The sequence below is a fragment of the Herpailurus yagouaroundi genome, unplaced genomic scaffold, assembly GCF_014898765.1.
Source record: "Herpailurus yagouaroundi ecotype Mexico unplaced genomic scaffold, PumYag 196, whole genome shotgun sequence".
Lineage (NCBI taxonomy): Eukaryota > Metazoa > Chordata > Mammalia > Carnivora > Felidae > Herpailurus > Herpailurus yagouaroundi.
Window position 1 is genome coordinate 5335983 of NW_024412427.1, and position 24605 is coordinate 5360587.

General features: G+C 45.0%; 1 protein-coding gene across 7 annotated transcripts in view; it reads left to right on the forward strand.

Moving 5' to 3' along the window:
- The window catches only part of CHD6 (chromodomain helicase DNA binding protein 6), a 205829-nt gene that overhangs the window by 143901 nt on the left and 37323 nt on the right, over nt 1-24605 (forward strand). For all 7 annotated transcript variants that reach the window (XM_040447040.1, XM_040447045.1, XM_040447044.1 and 4 more), the window contains 10 exons: nt 4515-4679; nt 6232-6411; nt 7475-7585; nt 9559-9761; nt 10437-10636; nt 11331-11490; nt 16070-16159; nt 16835-16938; nt 20893-21022; nt 22659-22719. In XM_040447040.1, coding sequence (XP_040302974.1) covers nt 4515-4679; nt 6232-6411; nt 7475-7585; nt 9559-9761; nt 10437-10636; nt 11331-11490; nt 16070-16159; nt 16835-16938; nt 20893-21022; nt 22659-22719 — 1404 coding nt within the window. The remainder of the gene's footprint in view (nt 1-4514; nt 4680-6231; nt 6412-7474; nt 7586-9558; nt 9762-10436; nt 10637-11330; nt 11491-16069; nt 16160-16834; nt 16939-20892; nt 21023-22658; nt 22720-24605) is intronic.

Below are 24605 nucleotides of genomic sequence, written 5' to 3' on the forward strand. Positions count from 1 at the left end.
CCTACTTTTAAATTTAATCAGTATCTTGGGAAGAGATATTTTGAGACCATACATATCCTGATTCTCACCATTACTTTCACCTATTAATTTTAGCATCCATCAATGGTTCTTGCCTTCAGTAATTATTACCATGGGGTTTGGCTAATGGCAATTTTCTCTTTCAGTCATTTCTTATACACTTATTAATTGGATTTCTATAAAGAACAGCTGTCCCTTCTCCCCATTTATTTATTTATATCCGTATGAACTCATTTTATGGGTTATAATCTATTACTCTTATTATTTATTTTATTGTTCAGACTTGGTCATTAGGAGGTCCTTTAGGTTGGCTCCTGTGTCCTTTTGATGTGCACCTGTCAGGTTTTGAGCACTTCCTTCCTTTCTGGCACCGCATGATGTTCAGGTTCATGTTGCATTTTTCCTGCCACAGCCATGGGATTGACAGTTTCTCCAAGGATCCCTGCTTCCTTTTATTCAAGAATGGCATTTAACAACCAAGATCTGGCTACTAGGAGTGCCCATTGCCGCTAGAGTGTTAGCGCTTCTAGATTCTGTGAGCAGACAGAGCTAGGAAATACGTGTATGTGTACTGACAGAAGCACTCACACCACATGGCTGTACTTGCCCATGTCTCTTCACCCTTCTTGAGTTGCTGCTGATTCACTCCATCCTTGCTCTCTTCTTCACTTGTAAATCCTTTCTCTGGCTTTGAGAAATTTCAGTCTCATGATAACACAGTATATTTTTTTACTCATTTGTTCAGTCCTAGTCTGTACATAAAGTAGCAGAATTACTAATCATATTCTATGTAACATAAATAAATTTACCAATATATAATATTGGGCTATAATGTGGGGGGGGGGTTGTCATTAGTCCTACAGTATATAATCAAAATATCATTTTCCAAAGTTACTTGGTTTGGTTTTCTTCTTTCCCACCCCCTTCATTATGGTTAAATTAATGTGGGGGGAAAAAATCAATCCCCAGAATTTAGAAGCAAAATGAAACAGTTGAAATCTAGCTGTTTATCAAGTGGACAGCATAACCCCAAGAGAGACATTTCAAATGTTTGTATTTAATATTTTTGACATTTTCACTTTGATATAATTTGTTTATAATTCCAGTATACTCTTTATCCAGATTCACCAACCCTTTACATTTTCCCCATTTACCCTATCACTTTGCCTTCTGGCTCCTCGACCTCTTTGAGTACATACATGGACTTAAACACATATACACACACGCCATTGTTTGTCTGAATCATTTGAGAGTGAGTTGCCCCCGCAGTACTTTGGTATGTATTTCTTAAGTGCAGGGATATCCTCTTATATAACCACAGCTTAGTTCTCAGGATTGGGAAATACAAAAACTGTCTTCAATCCAGAGTCCATATTCAAATTTATTATTTATTTCAGCATCCATTATAGCCACTGTTTCCCCCCTACTCTGAGATCCATCCAGTAAAGGAGCACCTGTCACCTTATTGGCCATATCTCTTTAGCCTCCTTGAATCCAAAAGAATTCCCTTTTCCGGGAATACGGAACAATACGACCTTGTTATTTCTAAGGAATACAGGCCAGTTGTTTTATAGATTATCCCTCAGTTTGTGTTTGTATTTCCTCAGGGTAGGATTCAGTCTTACTAATAACACCAAAATGATGTGTCCTTCTCAATATATCACATCAGGAGGAACGTGATGTCTGTTTGTCTGATAATATGTACTTGGATATCTTAGTTAAGTGGTATCTACCAGATGTCGACACTAAAAAGTGGGCATTTTCCCCTTTGAAATTAATAAGCAATTTTGGAAAGATACTTTGAGACTATATAAATTTCCTGCTCCTCATCAAAGTTTAACCCACTGGTTTTAGTATCCGTTGATTATTTTTGCCCGTATCAGTCAGCGCTGACTGGTTGCAAAGTGGTGATTTTTTAAACTTTGTTACTCTATGTCTGTTAGTTATTCTACTATAATAGAGTTTTCCTTTTTCTCCCATTTAGTTATGTCATTATGTACTCATTGATTCTTTTATTATTATTATTATTATCTGGTGGGTTATATTTCGCTACTATGTTTATTTTGATATTCAGACCGTTCTGGGCCTAGCCAGTGGTAAACCTCTTCAAGATGGAAGTGTTATTTTGGTGTGTCTCCATCATTCTTTGAGTACTTCGTTATTTTCTGGCATAGTAATATGTTTGGGACTCATCCGGTGTTTTTTCTGCCCCCAGTCCTGGAATTAATTATTTCTCTTACATGCTTTGGTTTTGTCTTGATGGAGAATATATTTAGAAACCAAGATCTGGGAGTTATGGTCTTTGCTGCTGTGATGCCATTGCTTCTAGGCCCATTCAGTGGATATAGCTAGAGTACATACACACAGAGAATATAAATACACAGGTACATAACATACATTCATATGTACGTGTATATATACACATGTGTAATAACGTGTAAACACACACATGTCCGTACCTATTTCCATAGAAACACCACCATACGGCTAGTCTACTTTTTTTTCTTTCCATATTTGTAACGTCCTTCTTCAACAATGAAAGCCTTGACCCCTGTTATATTTACCCCTTTCCTCAATCCTATATTACACAGAAAGTAGTTTCTGAATTGCTGACCCTACCACTGGGAAAGAAAAAGAAACCTACCTGCTGGTAGTACTTAAAACATTGTAAGTGGAGCATGCATACTTAGTGGGATATAGCCCTGAGAGGAGGAAAACAAAGATCTTGCATTGTTCTCAGTAATTATGTTTTGGGGAGTTCCTGCTGGTACAGTTTTTCTGAGACTCTTATATACATTGTGGGATAAATCAAATGAATAATGATATTCGTGTGGTTGAGAATTGAGCTTTTTGACATGGTTAAAAAAGAGATACAGATGTGTGGTTGGTGAAGTTAAAGTCCCATAGTTATAAATTTGAATTAAGTTGATCTCATGACATATTTTGTCTTGTATATGCACATAATTGTATACACTATACGCACCCAAACACTTCTGTTTTTGCCCACTGAATAGGTCTAGAAACAATGACCTACTTAGAGGAGATGCAGGGACCAGAGGAACTTGTTTAACACCACAGCCAGAATACAGGTGGCAACATGTGAGCCCTGAGAAGCTAGAGGACAGACACCTGGTCTCTCCAACAAAAAAACCTGCATTTGAAAAAGGAGAGGTCAAAGGCAAGGGATATCTACAGAATCTGAGAGACTTGAGCTCTATCATTCCGGTACAACGTATGGGCCCTGTTTGCATCCTGATCCAAATAAGCGTACTTATTAATACACATGAGATAAGCAGGGAAATTGGGACGTTGATGAGATTGTTAGTACCAATGTTCATGTTTTGAGGTGTGGCAACAGCATTATTTTACAAGAGTCCTTATCTTTAGAATTATATATTGAGGGGCGTCTGGGTGGTTCAGTCAGTTAAGCGTCCGACTCTTGATTTCCACACAGGTCGTGATCTCGCAGTTTGTGAGCTCAAGCCTCACGTCAGGCTCTGCACTGACAGTGTGGAGCCTGCTTGGGATTCTCTCTCTTTCCCCCTCTCTCTCTGCCCCTCCCCTGCTCGCTCTCTATCCATCTCTCTATCTCTATCCATCTCTCTATCTCTCTCTCAAAATAGTAAATAAACTTTAAATAAATAAATAGATAAATAATAAATAAACTTAAATACTAAAAACAAAATAAACTTTAAAAAAATCAGCACTGATTAAAAAAAAGAATTATATATTGAAATACGTAAGTGTAGGAGCACCTGGGTGGCTCAGTCAGTTAAGCGTCCAACTTTGGCTTAGGTCATGATCTCATGGTTCGTGGGTTTGAGCCCTGCATCGGGCTCTGTGCTGACAGCTTGCTTAGAGCCTGGAGCCTGCTTCGGATTCTGTGTCTCCCTCTCTCGCTCTGCCCCTCCCCTGCTCGCATTCTGTCTCTCTCTCTGTCTCTCAAAAATAAATAAATGTAAAAAAATTTTTTTTTGAAATACATAAGTATGAAACCATAGGATGCCTAGGATTTGCTTCATAATAGTCTTGGAGGGTGGGAACATAGTAGAGATTGAAAAAAAAAATGGATCATCCATAAGAGGTCATTCTGCTTTTTCTCTACTTTGGTCTTCGTGTGAAAATTTCTTTCTAGTAAGATGAAAAAGTTAAAAAACTGGTGTTGCCAGCTCTGAGGCATTTGCCCAGAAAGCAGGACAGCATCCTGGGAATGAGTAGCTGCACTCAACCCACAAGCTGGGGAGTGTAGGAAGTCATGTCTTTCTCATCACTTATCCCAGCATGTGGTAGTCACTCAATAAATAATGCGTGAAGAAATGAGTGAGTTTGGAGGGGCAGCCGACATCTGGGTGAATTTTCTTCCAAAATTGGTCCCGTGACTCATAACTGTGAGAGCTGGCCACTCACGCCACATGGCATTTAAGCATTTCCCTGTTCCTTGGGCTGTTGCCATTATATCTGGTGACGGGATATGTATGACCTTCCTTCCGTCCCAGGCTCAGGCCCGATGTCACCGGATAGGCCAGAGCAAAGCCGTGAAGGTGTATCGTCTCATTACTCGGAACTCCTATGAGCGTGAAATGTTTGACAAAGCCAGCCTAAAGCTGGGCCTGGACAAGGCTGTTCTTCAGGACATAAACCGAAAGGGCAGCACCAATGGGGTGAGTATGACGGGACCTGCTCAGAGCACCCCAGGACACTCGCCACACAGCCCGGGCCCCTCTGGGGTCTCCCTTCTTACAGCTGTTTTAAGATTCACTTTCACGGGGCGCCTGGGTGGCACAGTCGGTTAAGCGTCCGACTTCAGCCAGGTCACGATCTCACGGTCCGTGAGTTCGAGCCCCGCGTCAGGCTCTGGGCTGATGGCTCAGAGCCTGGAGCCTGTTTCTGATTCTGTGTCTCCCTCTCTCTCTGCCCCTCCCCCGTTCATGCTCTGTCTCTCTCTGTCCCAAAAATAAATAAACATTGGAAAAAAAAAAAATTAAAAAAAAAAAAAAGATTCACTTTCACTAAATTAAATCCGGTTGCACATCTTTGTTGAGTCATTCCCCACAGCAGAGGATAATTCAGGGTCAGGTCTCTGCTTTTACAGATGGATAAAGGAAATCTGTAGGCGCAGTGGTGTGGTAGGATTGCCCAGCATGCAGTAACGTTTCGGTAAGCAGAAATTTTAACAGTGCCCATTAGAAGTCCGTAGATCTTAACGTTTAACATTCTGAATATCTATTGTCACCATGTCTTATCTCATACTCCAGACTTTGAGCTTCCTGAGGGTATAATGAAACCTATTTTATCTGTATCACCCATGGCCCCTAACAGTACTTGGCATATTAAAGATATTCAATGCATGATGGTCAGTGAAAAAAAAAAATGAATAAGTTAGCAGCTGGCAATATGGCAGTTAATAAAATCTTTTTCCCCCCTACACAGGGATAAAAAATGCAGCTAAGATTCTTAAATTGTATTAAGTTATAGGCCAACAAAACAGAGTATCTCCTTAATCTCTGGACTCAGGGCATCAAAGGTTGAGAATTAAAACCTTCCAATGAGTTGTCTTCAGTCCAGATGTTCTGTATCCTCTTAGCTATGCATGTGTTGCTAAGTATAATACTTCAGCTCACCAGTGCTAGGAGTCCTGGAACTCCCTCTTGTGATTGGTAGAGAGAGAACCAGATTCTTAATTAGAACCAGGAAAGGGTGTTTTGAACTCCCATTTCCTGTTTTCAACAAGCAATTGAGAAGATCACACTTGGCACAGGACCCTTTCTTTAGTTGAGAAATGACATCATTTCCAATACTCATGTATTTATTTAATAATGAATAAATCATCATTCTGTAGCTTGTTTAGTACATCTGGAGGTTTTTAAAGATACAGACTCAAACTAAAGCATTAAACATACCTTCTTCAGTGGTGCATAATTTCAATAGCTTGTGACATGTGATAATAATCAATGTCCTGAGGAATGTTAGGGCCATTGGGTCATGTGCTGGCTTTGATTCCAGAGCTCCCTATAGAGGATTATCTGTCTGCCCTCCCCATAGTTTTCTTGAGTATCTTTATCTGGGCTCTAATTTTCTAAAACTTGTGGCCCGTATCTTTAGTCTTCCGACATGTGTAGTTAGTGGAGGAAGTGGATCATGAAGGCCAGATTTTAGGCTGTTTTTCTCCTGTGCATTTTCCACATTGTGAGTAGCCTTTGGTGACCTGTCCAGGTACAACAGCTCTCAAAAATGGAAGTAGAGGACTTGCTCCGGAAAGGGGCTTATGGAGCCCTGATGGACGAGGAAGATGAAGGCTCCAAATTCTGTGAAGAAGACATAGACCAGATTCTGCAGAGGAGAACCCACACCATCACCATCCAGTCTGAAGGGAAAGGATCTACTTTTGCCAAGGTATGGCACCTTTCTCCAGAGTCCGTGTCGGAATGGGAGCAAAAAGAAAACACTGTTCTTTGACCTTCACCAGCCAGGCTTTGTTTTTTCAATATGCAAACTGTTGAGATTATCTGTCTACACGTGCGTTTTGTGTGAGACAGAAAATACAGACTCTTTAGAGGGTTTCTGAGTAATGAGTCAGAAGCTATAGAAAGAAAACCCCACTCCTGACCAGTGGGAGCTGATCTCCAGCAGACAGGACAGACACTTCGGTTTACAGTTTGCACCGTTCACTGTTTGCAAAGACTGCTCCAAAACCTTTGAATGGTCATCTGGATTTCCTTGTAGAGCACCCCGTGATCACTGTCCACTCACTGAAATTCCGCTGAACCCTCCATTCCTCAAACTGAAGCAAGGGTTTTTGCTCGTTCCATGAGAAAAGATGTTAGTCTAGATTCCCAGCTGCTACTCTAGGTGCCTCTTTCCCCTGCTCTTCACCTCACTGGATTTCAAATTTGACTGATGAGGCCACTTACCATATCACTTTCAGGTGTCTCCAGCCGTGGGCTCTGGGAGCTTTGTGGCCTGTTTGAGTCTCCTGTTTGGTGGCTTATGTAGGACTTCCTCAGTAGGACATTTTGTGCTTTATAAGTGCCTGGTCATCTCAGTATACCTCATACTGCCCAACCCCGGTGCGTTTCCCAAAGCAGACATTTGGAAAGTGGTGAACTGAAAGAAAAATTGCATCTAGGGAAGTCTCACAAAGCAACCCTTTTGCAGGGAGCTAGACACCAAGTAACACATTGCCATTGTGTTCCAGGGCATTCTTCCTGCTTCCAAGTTTAAGTTCCAAAAAATGATCCTGGAGGTGGAAATTGTAATATCCTTACCCAATCTTTAAAATAAAAAAAGAACAGCCTTGAGATTTTCACATTCATTTGGGAGGCTCTTTTAGGGGTTTTGGCTTCAAATGCAATTGGAGAACATACTTGGGATTCTGGTAAATTTGAAATAATGCAGGTGGTATTATCAGCTTGTACTGTGTTCAAGAGCAGTTTATTGACTTCTGTTATCTTCACAGGCTAGCTTTGTGGCTTCAGGAAACAGGACAGATATTTCCTTAGATGACCCAAACTTTTGGCAGAAATGGGCTAAAATAGCTGAATTGGACACCGAAGCAAAGAATGAAAAGGTACAGTACTGAGAATGTTCTCTTCCATTGTACATTTTGCTGTGGCTTGTAGGACCATAAATTCCCACATGGCTCAAGTCATTATTCACTCCTGAGCCTTAGTTCTTAAGTGAGATCCTATATGTAACACACTTAAAGCATGCTTGACACATAGAGCTTGATAAATGTTCACTGTTACAATTTTTTTTTTTAAGGTTTATTTGTTATTGAGAGACAGAGAAACAGCATGAGCATGGGAGGGGCAGAGAGAGGGAGAGACACAGAATCCGAAGCAGGCTCCAGGCTCTGAGCTGTCAGCCCAGAGCCCAGTGTGGGGCTCAAACTCACAAACTGCGAGATCATGACCTGAGCTGAAGTTGGACACTCAACCAACTGAGCCACCCAGGCGCCTCTCACTGTTACAATTTTAAAATGACTTCTTGGGACCTACAGTCTGTTGGGCACCTGGGAAATGCGACAAAGGCAATTAGAACTGGAACTGGCCACACAGGTCAAGTTCAGCCCTCAGACCCAGGCCAGCATCCCATCTTGGCAAGGGACTATTTTACCTCTGCCTCAACACTTCCTGTGAAAGAAACTTTACCTCTGACAGATACTCCAGGGGAGGCTAAGCAGGATGAAGGGGTTTGTTGGTCTCTCCTCCATTCTCTCTGTACCTTGAATTTTCTAACTTCTGAACATGAGAAAGAGAATAGCTGTGGAATGAAACCGCAGTCCGATATCAGTCTGCCCCTGACTGCATGCCTCTTCTGGGCAAGGCAGTTGACCCCACTGAGACAAGTGAGCAAGACATGTGACAAAAAGAGGTGGTGATGCCCCTTTGCAGAGTTGGGAGATAAGGTTTGTGAATACACCTGCCTCGCCTGTTGGGAGGCACCCCTGAAATGTTCATCTCCCTTCCCTCCATCTCTGGCCCTGTCACCTTACTCCAGAGTGCCCGCACATCACTTTCTACTGGTCTTCTTGGGTGAATGTTGAACTCTCGTGAACCCACAAGCTCAGGAGACAGTCCCTGCTCCTATCTAGCTGATGCAGTAACTCACACCCAGCCTTAACTCTTCTGTCCCATCCCCAGAGCTTTCTCAGTCCAACCTGTTTTCTTTAGTAGGAAGAGTCTGAAGTCCCTTGAGTAACCTGTTTAGTAAAACCTGTTTTATAAGGTGACAATCCAGAAGTTACTCTGTGCACAGGATGGCGGGTGAGGGCGGAGAGGAAAAAGCTCTTGTCGTAGAGACGTTTAGAAGCAGCTGGAACATGGAAGGCGGAAAGCAAGGTGACTGAAGCAGGAGTGATGCCCCAATGTATCTGGGCTACACAGAGCTTAGCCAAGCTTTAGGAAGAAGTGTGGGGGTGAAGGGGTAAGGAGCAGGAATGCGGGGACTGGAAAAGAGGTGATGGTTCTGGTAGGGGAGCTGCCAGAAGGAGTTGAAGATCCTGGGCTGGAGATTATGTCTTCAGTGAAAGACAAAAGGTTAGGAGTTAGCGCCCATGGAAGGCAGAGAATGAAGTGGCAAGAAATGTATGCATCTTGAGAAAGTCGCCGAGCAGATGGAACTGTCCGACTCATCCTGTCTCCGGAGCGCAGGCTGCCTCTGCATGCTGGGCAGAACAGCTGGGGTGCCCCACTCTTGCCTTTCTTGGCAAGAGCAGCCGCCACTCTGGGTGCTGGGGGGCCTTGCCTGCCATCCGCCTGCACTCTTAGAAAGACTACAGAAACAGCAGATGGTGGCGGCCGGCGCCGGGGGCTTGGGGAACACTCCAACTCCAGCGAGTCTCAGAGAATCCCCTCTGCTTGTCGTGGACACGGCAGGTGTGCTGGGAAGAGCCTTACCTGCTGGAGGACGAGGCTGGGGTGTGGTTCTCTGCCGGATGTGTCCTCAGGACCCAGGACCAGCGACAGGGTGTGTGTATGCATCGTGATGGGGGAAGAACGAAGAAGGGTCCTCTCCCCAACTGTTCCTCTCTGTTTCTAGGAGAGCTTAGTGATCGACCGGCCTCGAGTGAGAAAGCAGACCAAACACTACAACTCCTTTGAGGAGGATGAGCTCATGGAGTTCTCGGAGCTAGACAGCGACTCAGACGAAAGGCCCACGAGGTCCAGACGCCTCAATGACAAAACCAGGCGCTACCTCCGAGCCGAGTGTTTCCGGGTAGAGAAGAACCTGCTCATCTTTGGGTGGGTATTGGCCTGGACTGTGTGTTGCTGTTTTCCAGCCCCTGACATTTGTCCAGTTTGTGTCTCTAGTCACCTCTAGCGCTCTGGGCTGACGGAGGACCCGTCAGAGCAGGAGAGAACCGTGCTTTTCGCCCATGGCCCCCCCTCGGTTGTTGTACGCTCTGCTGCCATATTGTAGACGCGCCATGATTTTCTCATGTGCTTGTCACGGCAAATCTCTGTTACTAATTTGTTGCCTGGTACTGATTTCCTGCTTTCCCCCCACCGAGGATATATATGGAGTCAGCACAGCAGATGTTGCGGTTAGGGCATGATTCGTGCAGGGCTCTGGTTCTAGTTGAAGTATGAGGTTTAGTTTCTGGGAGCTCACCATTGCTTTTGAATACTGCAGCTGGACTGTCTTAATCTCAAATTTATTCCCCTCTCCAAATAGTTTTGTCCCTCCCTTGTTAACATTCAAGTGGCCATATGAAGCTCTCAGGGTCCAGGTCACCTCGGTGACCCTCGGTGTGATACAGCATGTGGTTCTTGAAGGCCTTTCAGGGCAAAGCCCTCAGGGTGACTAGCAGACTCAGCAGACGATGAGAAGCACTCCTGGCACCTGTTTGTCCTGCAGTGTTGAGGGCACACATGGCCCTTCCTCCCTCCAACGCCCTTCTGTGTTTCCACTCCCAGCTGGGGCCGGTGGAAGGACATCCTGACCCACGGGCGGTTCAAGTGGCATCTGAATGAGAAGGACATGGAGATGATTTGCCGGGCCCTGCTGGTCTACTGTGTCAAGCATTACAAGGGGGACGAGAAGATCAAGAGCTTCATTTGGGAACTGATCACACCTACCAAAGACGGGCAGGCCCAGACCCTGCAGAACCACTCAGGTGAGCGGCGGCAGGGCTGGCCTGAGAAGCGGCGCTCCTGTGTGCTCCCGTCCTTCTGCATTGCCCAGGTTGCTGTGCTTTGGGAGGCTTCTCTTCCTCAGATGTTATCTGAGAATGTTAGCTGTGGAAGAGCAAGAGGTTTCCTTCAGTTCTCCCTCAGAATGATCCAGTGCTGCCTGTAGTATTTTGCGGGAGTACAGTTGGGCCCGCATGCCAGTCCTGTGTGCTGACTGGAGCATTCCGAGGGTTCCCGCACGGAACTGGGGTCACGCCATGTGCTCTGGTTTTTCTCTGGCATGTCACTGTTGTGCCCCGGTTCTACCTGTCTCTGCCTTTTCTTGTGCTGTGCTTCTCCTTCCCTGTGCTTGGCCACTGCTCACGTTCACGTTTCAGACCGAGCATCCCTTTTTCCCTGGCCAGGTTGTGAGTTCCCGAGGGGTGCAGGTGATGTTCTTAGTCTGCATGGGGTGCTCAGTAAATTCTTACCGCCTGACTGAACATTCCTGGAGTTTACTGAGCTGGAGCCCAGGCAGATCTCCTCACCACTAGCACTACTTGGTGGGCCGAGGAGGGGGGTCTGTCACGTAGGGCTGCCATGCACAGCCTGGCTGCCTCCTTGCAACCCTAAGCCCAACTCTGTTCTGCCCCCATGTTTAAAGTTGCCTAGGCTCATGGGCCTTCCTTTCTGTTTCAGGGTTGTCTGCTCCAGTCCCCAGAGGGAGGAAGGGGAAGAAGACGAAGAACCAGCTGCTGCTCCCTGAGTTGAAGAATGCAGACTGGCTGGCCACCTGCAACCCCGAGGTGGTCTTGCATGATGACGGCTATAAGAAACACCTCAAACAGCACTGCAACAAGTGAGTGTGCCCCTCCTCATCCTTCGCGGCAGTTCCATTCAGACCGTTCAGGCTCCTGGGATCCCCTCGGGGCTGTGGGGGACCACCTGATGCTCCTGTACCACCATGCAGGGTCTGAAAAGGCAGGGTATGTGGTCTAAACTGGTTGGGATCCCTTCACATAAAGCCTGTCTCCCTCCTTTGGCAACACCTCCTCTCCCCCAGAACCTGGACTCTCTACCATTGCCCCTTATACCCCTGAGGGGACTTCTGACCTGACTGTCAAAATCCAGTTAGGACATGGTGATTTTACTGCTTCCTCTCCTTTCCCTTTCTCTCCTTCTGCCCCTGAGGTCACATTAGCAAGAGCAGAAGACTGGCCTTAGTGGCCACTACTCTCAGCCCCACTCCCCCAGGCCAGGTTGCTTCCTCTTCTGATTTGCTGTTGCCATTCATGGCCTCCAGGCATTTGACAGACTTGCATTTGAGATATTACCCTTTATATCCCTGGGCCAACACCGTGCAGGGTGGATGGCAGGGCAAAGGAAAGAGTGATGGAAAATGAAACTGCTCTTGTGAAGTTTAGTTTGGGGAGTTAGAGGGCACTCAGCCACCAAACAGTGACGAGTTGCACGTGGATATTTGCATCACCGTACGGAGTATCTATCAGGACGAAAAGGACCCTTGGAAACCACCTGGCCCAGCTTCGTAGGCCTTGCAGGCATGTCTCCCCAGCACTCCTGCTCGGCAGTGAGAAGGTCTCTGCTGCCGCACCTCTGGGTACGACCTTCTAAGTTAAGTGAGAAGTAAGCGTTTGTCAACTTACAAATTAGTGTGTCTTCCCTGTGACATCAACCTAATGGTCCTGCGGTGGTTGTCAGGTTGTGTTCTTCACCATTTACAGATGAAGTCTGATCCGTTTCCCTTCATCTTTCCAAATCTTTGAAGATAGGTCTCGTGCCCAAAACAGTAATAAAAACCGTGCACAGAAGGACAGGCTCTTTGGGACAGTAGTTCTCAAGCTGAGAATTAAAGGGCACGTGGTGTTGATGGTAGAATCTGCCTGGGAGAGGACCTGGTAGCATGTGCCATGGAACTGACTCAGAGTCACCATGTAGGGGACAGACAGAAAGAGGAGGCTGCCTAGCTAAGAGGACTCCTAGGAGATCTTGTACTGCAGGCTGAGGATTCTCTTGTAGATTAAGCAGCCATGCTTCTTTAATAAGTGAGACATGTAGTAAAAAAATGATGTTTGGGGAGAAAACTTTATCTGGCAACAGTGAGATGGTCTGGGTAAACCGAGAGCTAAGTGGCCATCTAGGAGAGTTCTGTCATAATGTAAGTATGGATCATAAGGATCTAGAGAAAGGTGCCAACTGTAGAATTGGGGAGAAAGGGTCGACTATGACACAACTAGGGAATAACCCGTAATATGTGATGAGGAATATAGAAAGCAGCTAACTCATGCCTGTGAGTCTTACCGGCTAGGAGAATAACAGTACTTGTAGCTGGGACAGAATCAGAGTCCTTACATTAACTGAACAGTGAGGTGCAAGGTGAAGGACTCGGGTTGTACCCTGCTAAGTGACAGCAGCAGTGTGTGGCTCTTCCATTCCTTACTGCACATGTGGGTGTGGGGCACTGAAAACAGGCTGAGCTGGAGAAGTTGGCATAGAACTTGCCTTGATACCTGCAGAGATGATCACAGCTGATGAACAGAACCAGTTTGGACCTTTGAGGAATTCCTTAACATTTCTAACCGCCATCCCCAAGACTTTTCCTGAATGTGTGCCTGATGCTGGGAATCAAAGAACACATGCAATAGGGGCCCCTGGCTGGCCCAGTCGGTGGAGTGTGCGATTCTTGTTCTCGGGGTTGTGAGTTAGAGCCCCACATTGGATGTAGATTACTGTTAAAAAAAATAAAATCTTTAAAAAAAAGAGAAAAGAATGCAGTAAAGCATTTATCTGAGTTCAGAGATGCTGACTATTGTTTATTATTCTGAATCCAAAGGGGACAGCTGTCCTCTTTAGTCCTGGCTCAGCAAGAGCCAGCAGGGACCTTGCAGCTCTTGCACTCAGCATGGGAATTCTGGGGGCAGGACCCTGCCAGGGAGTCTGCAGCTTGTGCTCGAGCCTTCCTAGCGATGGGAGCTTACCATTTCTCTGCAAGGCTCATTTAATTACCAGATTCTAATTAATCACCCTTCTATGTATTGAATCTGAAGTCTGCTTCCTTGAAACTTCCACCCTTTGATCTTGGGTCCTGGTTTGCCCTGAGGTACGTTGGAGAACAGGCAGAATTCTTTCAGCAAAAGTGGACTGGGAGCTTCTAGAATTGTAGGCTCTGTTAGCAAATTTATTGCCACCCTCATACCAGATAAAGGTTGAGACAGGGTCTGGGGTCAGGACTGCCTGGATTTATGAGCAGGTGAATTATTAACCTCTTTGTGCCTTCTGCCTTCTTTCTTTCATCTAGAAAATGAGGATAATAATAGTTTCCATCTAGAAAATGAGGGTAATAATAGTTTCCATCTCTTAGCATTGTTGTTTGGATTAAGTGAGCTAATACATGCTGCCATGTGATAAGTATTCAAAGCATTGTTCAGTAGTAGTAGTGGTATAGTATTTAGGGACAGGAAATTGTCAGCAAAAGAACTTTAAAAAGTTAAATAACAGCTGTTTCAGATCCAGGCTATGAGAAGGGAGTCCTGGTGACATGCTCTGCTTCCTAATCTGGGTCCTGGATTCACATGTGTGTTCAGTTTGGAAGTTCATCAAGCTGTATGTTTATCTAAGGTGCACTTCCTGGAAGTGTATTTCATATCAACAAAATGTGGTGTTGTGTTTTATTTTAAAGAAAGAGATGAAGGAAAGAGCAGTAATGCCACCGAAACATTGGTGGGTTTTGTCTGGCTGAAGTAAGGGTGTTCCAAACGTGCCCCAGTCCTCCTTCCCTTTGAGTTTAGATGCCAGCTGGGGTTATCCTCTCACTCGGGGAGGAGCTGCCCATCTGTCCTCTGAATTGATTTCTTTCTCATTTGGAGAATAAGTGAATACTGTTCACTTAAAATTCTATTCTCTCATGCCATAGATGCTACCAAGTGTCCACACATTTCGGTTTAAAGAAGTAGAGGCCACTCTATCTTACATCATCAGGAAAACCTTCCTCTGATTGGGCTAGATGTAAGCAGGCTGGGATTCCCATATCTAAGACCTCCTCACTGAAGTTCTTACTGAGGAGGCCAGCAGGCACTGTCAGCAAGGTAGAACGATCAACGACTGTTGTAAATTCTTAGAGCTCTTATTATCTGAGCTTTAAAAAAAATAAACCTTGAAATTATTTGAGTTGACTGACAGCTGAGGTAAGGAATGGCATACCAGAAAAATAAGGGTTCTTTCCATTCTAAAAATTCTGTGTGTGTTGCCACCTACTATTCGAGCCCAGAGTGGCACTTTATGTGTTTTTTAAAAATTGCCAAAAATAACCTTTCCTCCCACCTCCAATTCCCATTTCCCCCTCCAGAGGCAGCCACTGCTAACGGGTTCTTCCAGAGATACTCTGTGCATGGACCAGCTTAGATGAATGTACATCCTCCTTTTATTCTCCCAAAAATAATGTGTATTTTACATACTATTCGTGCTCTGCGCTGTTTCTCTTTCTCTTTTTAAAATAACTTAGATGGAGGTCTGTCCCTATCTGTGTAAGTAGGCCTTTATTTTTAATAGCTAGCCTTTAGTCTTGACTGGTATTGTACAAGTTACAAGTACTCTTCTAAACTTCTTTGCAGTTTAGCCGTGAATATGAAGCCTCTCCCTGAATGGGGCCAGCTTCTCTGTGCCTACCCTTACCTTCACCCCGTTTTGCATACGTCGACTCCCAGGGTCATCTTCCGTGCTGTAGTTCTTTCGTGGTTGGTCTCATTTCACTGTTAGACTGCTGTGGGCTCCTCAAGGACAGGCTTGCTTTTGCTCTGTGCCTCACAGTACCCAGCATGGTGCAGGGCACACAGTAGTTGCCCAACAAACGCTTACTTCCTTGTCTCGGACATGTTTGGCGCATGCCCTCCCTTGGAGCTTGAGTATGCTCTGAGCAGAATCCAGGGAACTGAGCACCTCAGGAGAGAAGGCATGATTACTGTTTGGGAGTATTGCCATGAAAAAGACTTGTAAATATCCATTTTTAACACATGCAAATGCAACGGGAAACAGCACCATTCAACATGACCTGCTCTTCAGTAGATCAATAAACTGGTAACCAGCCTCTTGGAAGGCACCTCTGCCCTAGAAGTCATTATGGCCCCATAGAGGTGGTGTGTACTCTTGTGGATCTGGAGAAACAGTGTTTCTGCTGCCCTCCAGGGCTTATAGGGTGATTACAGGGCTGGTGAGATACATTTTTCCATGTGAAGTGGGGATAATCACAGTAGCATCTGCCATCAATACCTTGGGTTTTGCTTTTCTAGTGCTTTCTCATATATTACTTCACATCATAATAACTTGGGAGCGCCCGGAATTTCCATGTGTCCACTTGGGGGTGGCAGGTTATAGGCAGCTCATGGGCTCTGATACATTTGCATTGATGTGTTCACCTTTCACAGGGTCCTTTTGCGAGTCCGGATGCTGTACTACCTGAAAGCTGAAATACTGGGAGAGGCAGCTGATAAAGCGTTTGAAGGCACCCCTGCCAGGTAAAACAAGTCAGCGTGGCTCTTGGTGTTAAAGAGCTACCATATAGTCCCATTCTTGGAGACGGACAAACCTACTTGTGCTTCAGGAGGCCCGTGTTTGCACCCAGCCCGGGGTCAGTTCCCTACGTGCCAGGAGGCCAGCTACTGTGAGACCTGTCCTCTGAACAGGCGGTCTTTATTTCCCTGCATGTACCAGTGCTGACTGTCTTGTTCTCAAACAGTGCTTGAGATCTCCACATGTTGAACCAGGATGATTTGGGCACTTTCCAACATTTGATTGTGTATGAGTTCAGCCAAGTGGAGACTGTTCTACCTTCAGTTGACCAATGTATTGATGGCTTTTGCTGTGGTTCCCAACTGAAGATGGGCATTACACATAAGGATCCCAAGCCCCAACCTAGACCTACTGATGAGTTCTCCAAGAGGTGCTTCAGGGTTCTGTGTCAGTCTAAGGTAGAGCCTAGAAATCAAGTACATTTATGAAATAGCTCACTGGGTGAATGTGATAAAGTCCTGGTTTAAGAAACCTTAGCCCACAGCCTTCTGAGTCCTTGTAACTTCAGCCTCTCAGTATGTGACTGGAGTGTGGCTTAATATCAGGGTTCAGCCAGTAGCTCTTGCATTGTTTTTTGTCTGTGTTGAAGGAACTCTGAGCCCATGCCCTTCCTTCCACAGGGAGCTAGACGTACCCCTGCCCGACATCGACTACATGGAGATCCCAGTGGATTGGTGGGATGCTGAGGCCGATAAGTCCCTTCTGATAGGCGTGTTCAAACACGGTGTGTATTTCAGTGCATGCTCTCCCTTTCCTGAGCAACTCCATAACCTGCTGCACGTCTCTGGTAGAAAGTAAGCCTCACCTCTCCTCTGTCCTCTCAGATGAACGTGTGAGTCATGAAAATAGGGCGAACATTAATAATATCAGTGAGGAGCTTCGCAGAGAGCTGCTGTGGTTACAGAGAGCCTGTCCACACTGTCAGACCTTGGACTGCCTCATTCTCCTTCACTCTTAGAGTCCCAGTGTCTAGCCTAATGCCTGGCACGTGTAGGCATGCAGCATTGCTTGAGTAAAAGAATAAGTAAATGGGAAAATGTTAGGTTTTAACCTTTCGTATGTATGTAGAATTCTAAGATCAGTCTAGATAATCTACATATTCCTGGAGTGCATCTTTTTGCCCCACTGGTATAAAAATTTAAGAATACAAGATGGCATGGACATCGTTTTTTAAAAATATGGTAACTAAGAGTCTAGGGGACTGAGAGAAGTATTTGAGTAGCTTGGAAAAAAAACTAAATAAGTGCCCCTTTCTTCACTTCTGGAACTGTCCTAGGCACCTGCCCTTGCCTTCAGCCAGCGGTTAAGGTGAATGATGGAAGCACCATGTGATAGTCACTGTATTGTGGCTGGTAGACCCCTTCCCTGCCCAGTGAAGTAACTGAAATCTTAAACTGGAGAGCAGGACTCAAAGTGGGAAGAGTTGGTTATAGTTGGCTTTCACTGTCAGCTCTGCCACTTACTAAATGTGGGACCTTGAGCAAATCATAAATTTCTCTGACCTGTTTCTTCACCTGTACCACGAGGATAGTATCGAAACAGCCTGCCCAGAGGGTTGTTTGAAGACTCTTTGAGACACTATATGTGGACTGCCTAGGGCAGTGCCAGGTGGTACGTGCCAGCGTAGGACATATTCAGTGCTGCTCTGCCACTTCTGTGCAGCCACTCGCTGCTCTGCCCATGGAAAGTCGCTTTCTCACACAGCCCTCATCAGTAGGACTCAAATCTGGAGGCCAACCAGCCACACTTCCTTAAGAGCCATGCCTGTACATATTTTAATGAGGAATCCCCTCGACGCTTGGATTTGGGTGCTGCAGTGGGAGGTCAGGGCTGCTGAGAGCCCTTTGTCAAACCACTGGTTTAGGTGGGAGCAGCGGTGCTGTTGGCGAGAGCTGCCTGTGATGGTGGAAATGCCCTGTCTCTGTGCTGTCCGCTGTGTGGTCCACCAGCCACATGTGACTCTTGAGCACTTGAAATGTGACTGGTACATCTGAGCAACTATATTTTTAACTTTATGTAATTGTAATTAATTGAAATTTAAATAACCACATGTGGCTCCTCGTTGGGGCAGTGCAGGGCCAGAACTCACCTCTGCAGTGGGATGAAGAAGCAGTGACCTCTCGATTAAGCACAAGGAACCCACAGTACAACCAAAACTTGGTTTAATCTGATTTTGCAAAGAACTCAAAGGAAGACAAGTTGGAGACAGGCAGATTCAGAGCATCTGAACTCAGTGTGTGGGAAAGTCCATTGACCCTGGGTCTCCTATCGGCGGTAGTTTTAGAGTATGTTGCCCGACCCTTGGTGGAGAGAACGTGATGTGGAGAGACCTCACAACCTGAAGTCCCAGCATTGTGGCAGCCACACGCTTCACCTCCATCCTTCCTCCAACCCAGCGCACACACACCACAGACATACAGAAAGCCTGGGTGGATTCTGTCAACAGTGTGAAACCACCTAGCTACACATGAAACAAATAAAAGAAAATCCCCGAATGAAGAGGTTACTTAAAGCCAGAGCTGGAAGTTCACTGATAGGACAGCAAACCAGAGGGACTGGGTTTGTAATGCCCACACGCAAGAAAGAAACAAGCCCTCTGGGAAAGAAACAACCCTACTTAGATTAGAAGGATAATAGCCATGGTTGCATCTCCAAGCTGACCCCTGGGGAAGAATTGCCTGAACCTTTGATTGGTTGCAACAAGAAGGGCCCTGTAGCAAACCTCTTCTGAATGATGCTCCTGACAGCTGTCAGTTGTGTTAACTGACTACAGCCCTCTAGGGCAGCCTGTGTTTAAAAAGTTCATCAAGATAAGGAGGTTAGTATTTTTGTTCATGTTCTGCAAGCAGCCCACACCCTCAAAGGCTGTCATCTACTATGTATTTATTGGTACTGCTCTTCCAGCTCCTGCGACTCTGCAGGGAGGTTGTCGGGTTTTCTAGGGGACTGAATCCGTCATTCCTCCTTGCCACCAGCTTCGTAGCTCACTGAGAAATAGGAGTGCAAAATCTCTCTAGACTTGAGAGCCACACAAGACAGAGAAGGGCTGCACAACAGAAGCGTCCCCAGGTAGTCGGCTGCTGAAAGAACTGCTTCATGCCCTTGTTGAGCCCAGAGCACCGGAGGGCAGGACACATGGTCCTCAGTAGTAAAGGGCTGGTGGAGGAGGTTTTCAGCCTCTCACCTATGGGATGAAGCACCTCTCTTTTCATGGGGAGCAGCAGGTGGAGCTAGCGGCAGGAATTTCCTCAAGGCAGCAGGAGCATGGAGGGCCTTTGTTTTCCTGTGAGCTGAGGTAGGACACAGGGAGAGGGTATGAATGGCTCTGCCTACAACGATTATTGGAAGAGAATCTGGGCAAAGCTGACTCCTGCAATCTTTTCTCGAGCGTGCACGGTGTTGGGCCCCACGCTGGGTACTGAATGTGTACTGATAAGAATCAGACCCAGGTTCTTTTCCTAAGGAGCCCACAATCACATGTGACTGACAGTAATCAAGTAATCGCCCTGAGGAATAGCGAGTAAAGAACATAAGGCATCGCAGTTTCTCCTGCCATATGCCTCATGCGGACAGCACCTGTCATTGAGATGGCACAAGAGTCACTTTGGATTAAAAGATAAAGTACCTGCAGCTCCTCAGAGAACAAGTTCCAGGTGCTGCCTACAGGGTGGAGGACAGAAGTGTGTCAACAGTGATGGTAGAACAGAAGCCAACAAGGAGGTGAAGTACCCAGCAAAGTAAAACAAAGTCTGTTACTAGCACCCATTCTGGCTCTCATTTTAGGTACAGCATTTTCCATCACAGGGGTCTCTGTGTATGTACTCCAGAGCTAGAAATGGACCTTGCTTCCTAGGAGCAACATGGAAAGGGTTTTGACGATCCTGAAGGAGTTTCACCCAAGATAATTTGCTATAACAATAGATTTGGATCTTGTATGTGACCAAATCCTGTCTCATTATAAGATGGCATTAGGTTTAGTAAAATAGTAACAAATTCTCAAGCCTGGGATTATCACAGTAAAAGTGATGTTATCTCACGGTTTTGGCTTCCTTTTGGGAGTCTCTTCTGCATCAAAAATGCTCATCCTGTGTTTGACTTTTGGGATGTGGTGAGGTTAGGTAATTCCAAAGCCCTGGCCAGTAGATTAGGATTTCATACTGAGTTGATGATTATGGAAGCAATAGGTCGGTTTTAATCTGATTAACAACCACAGCAGCCCTCCCTGTGTCTTATCCCCTGCATGCGTCACTTTGTTCAATTGCTGTTCCTAACACATGGGATGGTATTGGACTATCAGAAAACAGGGCCCGTTCAGGAGGTAACAAGTTGTCCGGAGTTGGGGGTTGAGGGGAAGAAGCTATAGAACCAACTTGCCTGATTACTTTTGCTGTCCAAAAGAAGTAAACGAGTAAGTGTTGTATCTAGGCCTTGTATCTCTTTACGGACACAGAATACGTGCATAAGCTTTTATTTTTGGTCAAGCACTACTCAGGGCATCTACTTTAGCTCAAGGATATTCCTCTGATAGGATATCTGATAGGATTCTATTAATCTTAAATAGTGTTTTTTGATTGTTTTATTTTTCATTTAATAAGTGAAACAAAAATGGCTGTCCAGGGCCCAGGGTAGATTTGGGGAGTTCTAACCTATCATCTGACATTTCTCTGCCCCCGATCAGGGTATGAGAGGTACAATGCCATGCGAGCAGACCCAGCACTTTGCTTCCTGGAGAAAGTCGGGATGCCAGATGAGAAGTCTCTTTCTGCAGAACAGGGTGTTACAGAGGGGACCTCAGACATTCCCGAGCGGTGAGTCATCTGTGAGGTGACAGATTTTGCCATGAATCTATGACCCCTTCCACATATCCAGCATTCTGCTAGCCTCTCCCAGCATCTCCCTTCAATCTTGCCCTCTGGGAACTACTTTTCAAAACTGCTGTGTTGGCTACGTTCTGTTACACCTTAGGCCTTTTTGACTTCCAAGCATTTTGAACCAAATACCAGTTCCTGTTCTTCATGGATTCCCCAAGCTGCCCACCATCCTACCCAACTCGTCTCTTACTTGATCAGAGGATTCTTGAGGATGAATTCAGTTAGACCTCTCATACCTAACAGAAAGCTAAGAGGTACCCCAAGTACAGGCTTCCTGATCTTGAAATTCCTCAGATGAAATTCTGGCATTATTTAAGAATGCGTTGTCCATGAGTAAGGTGGATTTAGGAACCACTGCTTGATGGCTGTGGCATTTAGGCCTTCTTTATGGGTCGTGTGCAAAAAAAAGGTATGAAAACGTCTCCTTTGAGTTTTATCTACTGTTGGCATAACTCCCAAATGTGTAAATTCATAAGAGAGCTAAATAAACAGCCAGAAACTGGTGCTCCAAAATATATATATTTGGAAAACATAATATATATCTCTTAGCTTGTGTTTGGTAAACTTTGAGCTCATCTTCTCCCCAAAAGTAGCAAATATCGCTTTGCATTGCCTAGGACTTCGGCCAGGCCTAGCCAGGAGCTCCTAACCACCTGTTAAAGCCAACAAAAGAGTGAAAAGCATTTTTCATCTGTCCTTAACCCCTAATGAAAACTTAAGCTACTGTAACATTCTCTGTACCAAAGAGAATTTCCTGTGAGCAGATAATAAAGATACATTTGGAAAGATGTTAACAGAAGCCCGAGTGGTGATACTAATACTGGATGTGGGGGGAAGGCACTACGTGGGTGAGGTAGAATGGGGCAGAAAGCTTACATTTTTGTGGGTGGCTCTTTTTTGTGTGGCTAAGCAGTAAAGGTGGGAGATTGTACTGCCTCCAGGACCTGAGCAGCAACAATAAGAGTATTTGAGATAGGAACACTTCAAAGCTAGTTTTAAGACAAATCATGAAAAACAGGCATCAGCAATAGTTAAGCTCACAGGACAGAAGACATTGGGCAGCTAAGCTCAAGGCAGGTGTCTGATGGGAAAGAGGGAAAAATGTCTTTCCTTAATAGCAGTGGCAGCCCCGTTTCCTCCCAAGGAAGTGAATGCCACCAGGTAAGGGATTCTGCGTGAAGCTTCACCCCACTGTGATTAGGGGTGGGGGGTTGTTGCACAGGCCTCAACTTCTGGAGTCTCTTCTTTCATCAAAGACCCATGTTCAGGAAACTCTGGATGGGCAGTAATGCTCTTGTTTGTGACAGTATCACTGTCGAACAGCCGGCCTCTAAACTTGTCTGAGAAGATCCTGAGTCTCATGCTGAAGTCTTAGTACTGAGTGGAGGTCCTTGCCCGTAGACGTTATGACACTAGGAAAAAAAAAAAAAAAACAACAGATATTGAGGCCTGTGGGAAAAGGGATCCACTAATATTTTTGTAGTCAGTGATTTAGATGGTTTTCTTACAAGCATCCTGGTTGCAAAATAGCTCCTAGGTGGTGCGTGATGCTTTTTATTTTACTTTTATTTAGAGGCAACACGGATAAAGAAGACAACACTGAAGACAAGTTAGATGGCCTGCAGAAACAAATGGTGAGTCACATGTGCTGTGTTGGTCCACACAGTCCTTACTTAGTGTCGAGAGAGAAACCCCCATCTTGGCAGTGGGCTTGGGGATTTTATTATAAAAATTCTCAACATACAGACTGCATTGCACTTTCATTCTAGTGAGCTTTTGATTTTCATATAACTATAGATTTTAGATGCGTTTGTGAGATACCTTACAGAGTGATCCCACGTACTTTTTATCCGGTTTCCCACCAGGGGAACATCTTGCAAAACTGTAGTACAGAATCACAACCAGGGTGCTGACGTTGATAGAGTCAAGATAGGACGTTTCCATGACCACAAAGGTCCATCGTGTTGCCCCGTTACAGCCACATTCACTTCCCTCCTACCTTCACCTCCTCTTTAATCCATGGCAACCACTAACCTCTTCTCCATTTCTATGATTTGTCATTTTAAGATTATTACTTAAGATATATAATAAGAGGTGGGGTGCTTGGGTGTCTCAGTCAGTTAAGCATTGAACTCTTGATTTCAGCTCAGGTCATGATCTCATTGTTTGTGAGTTCGACCCCACATTGGTCTCTGTGCTGACAGTGCAGAGCCTGCTAAGGATCCTGTCTCCCTCTCTCTCTGTTCCTCCCCAACTTGCTCTCTCAAAAATAAATAAACTATTTTTTAGATAGAAGATATAAGATATAAGAATTTAAGAACATACATTATCTTTAAATTTTTTTTTATGTTTTTATTTATTTTTGAGAGAGAGCACAAGTAGGGGACCAGCAGAGAGAAAGGCAGACACAGGATCAGAGGCAGGCTCCAGGCTCTGAGCTGTCAGCACAGAGCCCGACGTGGGGCTCGAAACCACAAACCACAAGACCATGATCTGAGCTGAAGTCGGACACTTAACCGACTGAGCCACCCAGGCACCCCAAGAATATATATATTAAATGGAAACATACACTGTGTGACCTTTGGGGATTGGCTTTTGTCACGCAGCGTAATTCCCTGTATACCGATCCAGGCTGTTTTCTGTAACAGTAATTCCCTTTTCGTTGCTGCATAGCAGTCCTTGGTATGGATGTCCCACTTTGTTTTACCATTCATCCATGTGCAGGATATGTGCATTGTCTCCAGTTTTCGACTATTACAGATACCTCTGTAAACGTTTGCATACAGATGTTGTGTGACTGTACATTTCCAATTCTGTGGGATAGACGTCCAGAAGTACGATTGCTGGGTCATACGGTTGTTGCGTGTTTAGTTTTTTTTAAAAACTGCCAAGCTGTTTCCAGAGTAGCTGTACCACTTCACATTCCCACCGGCCATGTAGGAGTGGTGCACTTCCTCATCTTTTATTAGCTTTCAGTGTTGTCACCATTTATCTTTTTATAGGTTTAATTGCTACCTGGAAGCCTCTTCGGTGAAATGTTTCTTCGTGTCCTTTGCCCATTTTTTAAATGCATTGTTTATTTCTTTGTTTTCCTGTTGGTATTTAAGAGTTCTTTATATAATCCAGATACCAGTCTTTTGTCAGACATGTGATTGGCAAGTATTTTGTCCCACCTGTAGTTTGTCTTTTTATCTGATTCACATTGACTTCAGCAGAACAGCGGTTTTTAATTTCGATGAAGTCCAACTTAACCAGTTTTTCTTTTTATGGATCGTGTTGCCGGTTTTAAGTGTGAGAATTCTGCTTGTCTCCAGTCCTGACAGTTTTCTTCTGTGTTTTCTACTAGAAGTTTTTTAGTTTAACATGTAAGTCCATGATCCATTTTAAGTTTGTTTTCATATAAATGGAGAGAATTAGATTGAGGTTCTTTTTTTAACCTGTTGCTCTCTAGTTGCTCTAAGCCTTTGGTTAAAAAGCTATCTTTTCCACATTCAATTACTTTTATACCTTTGTCAAAATA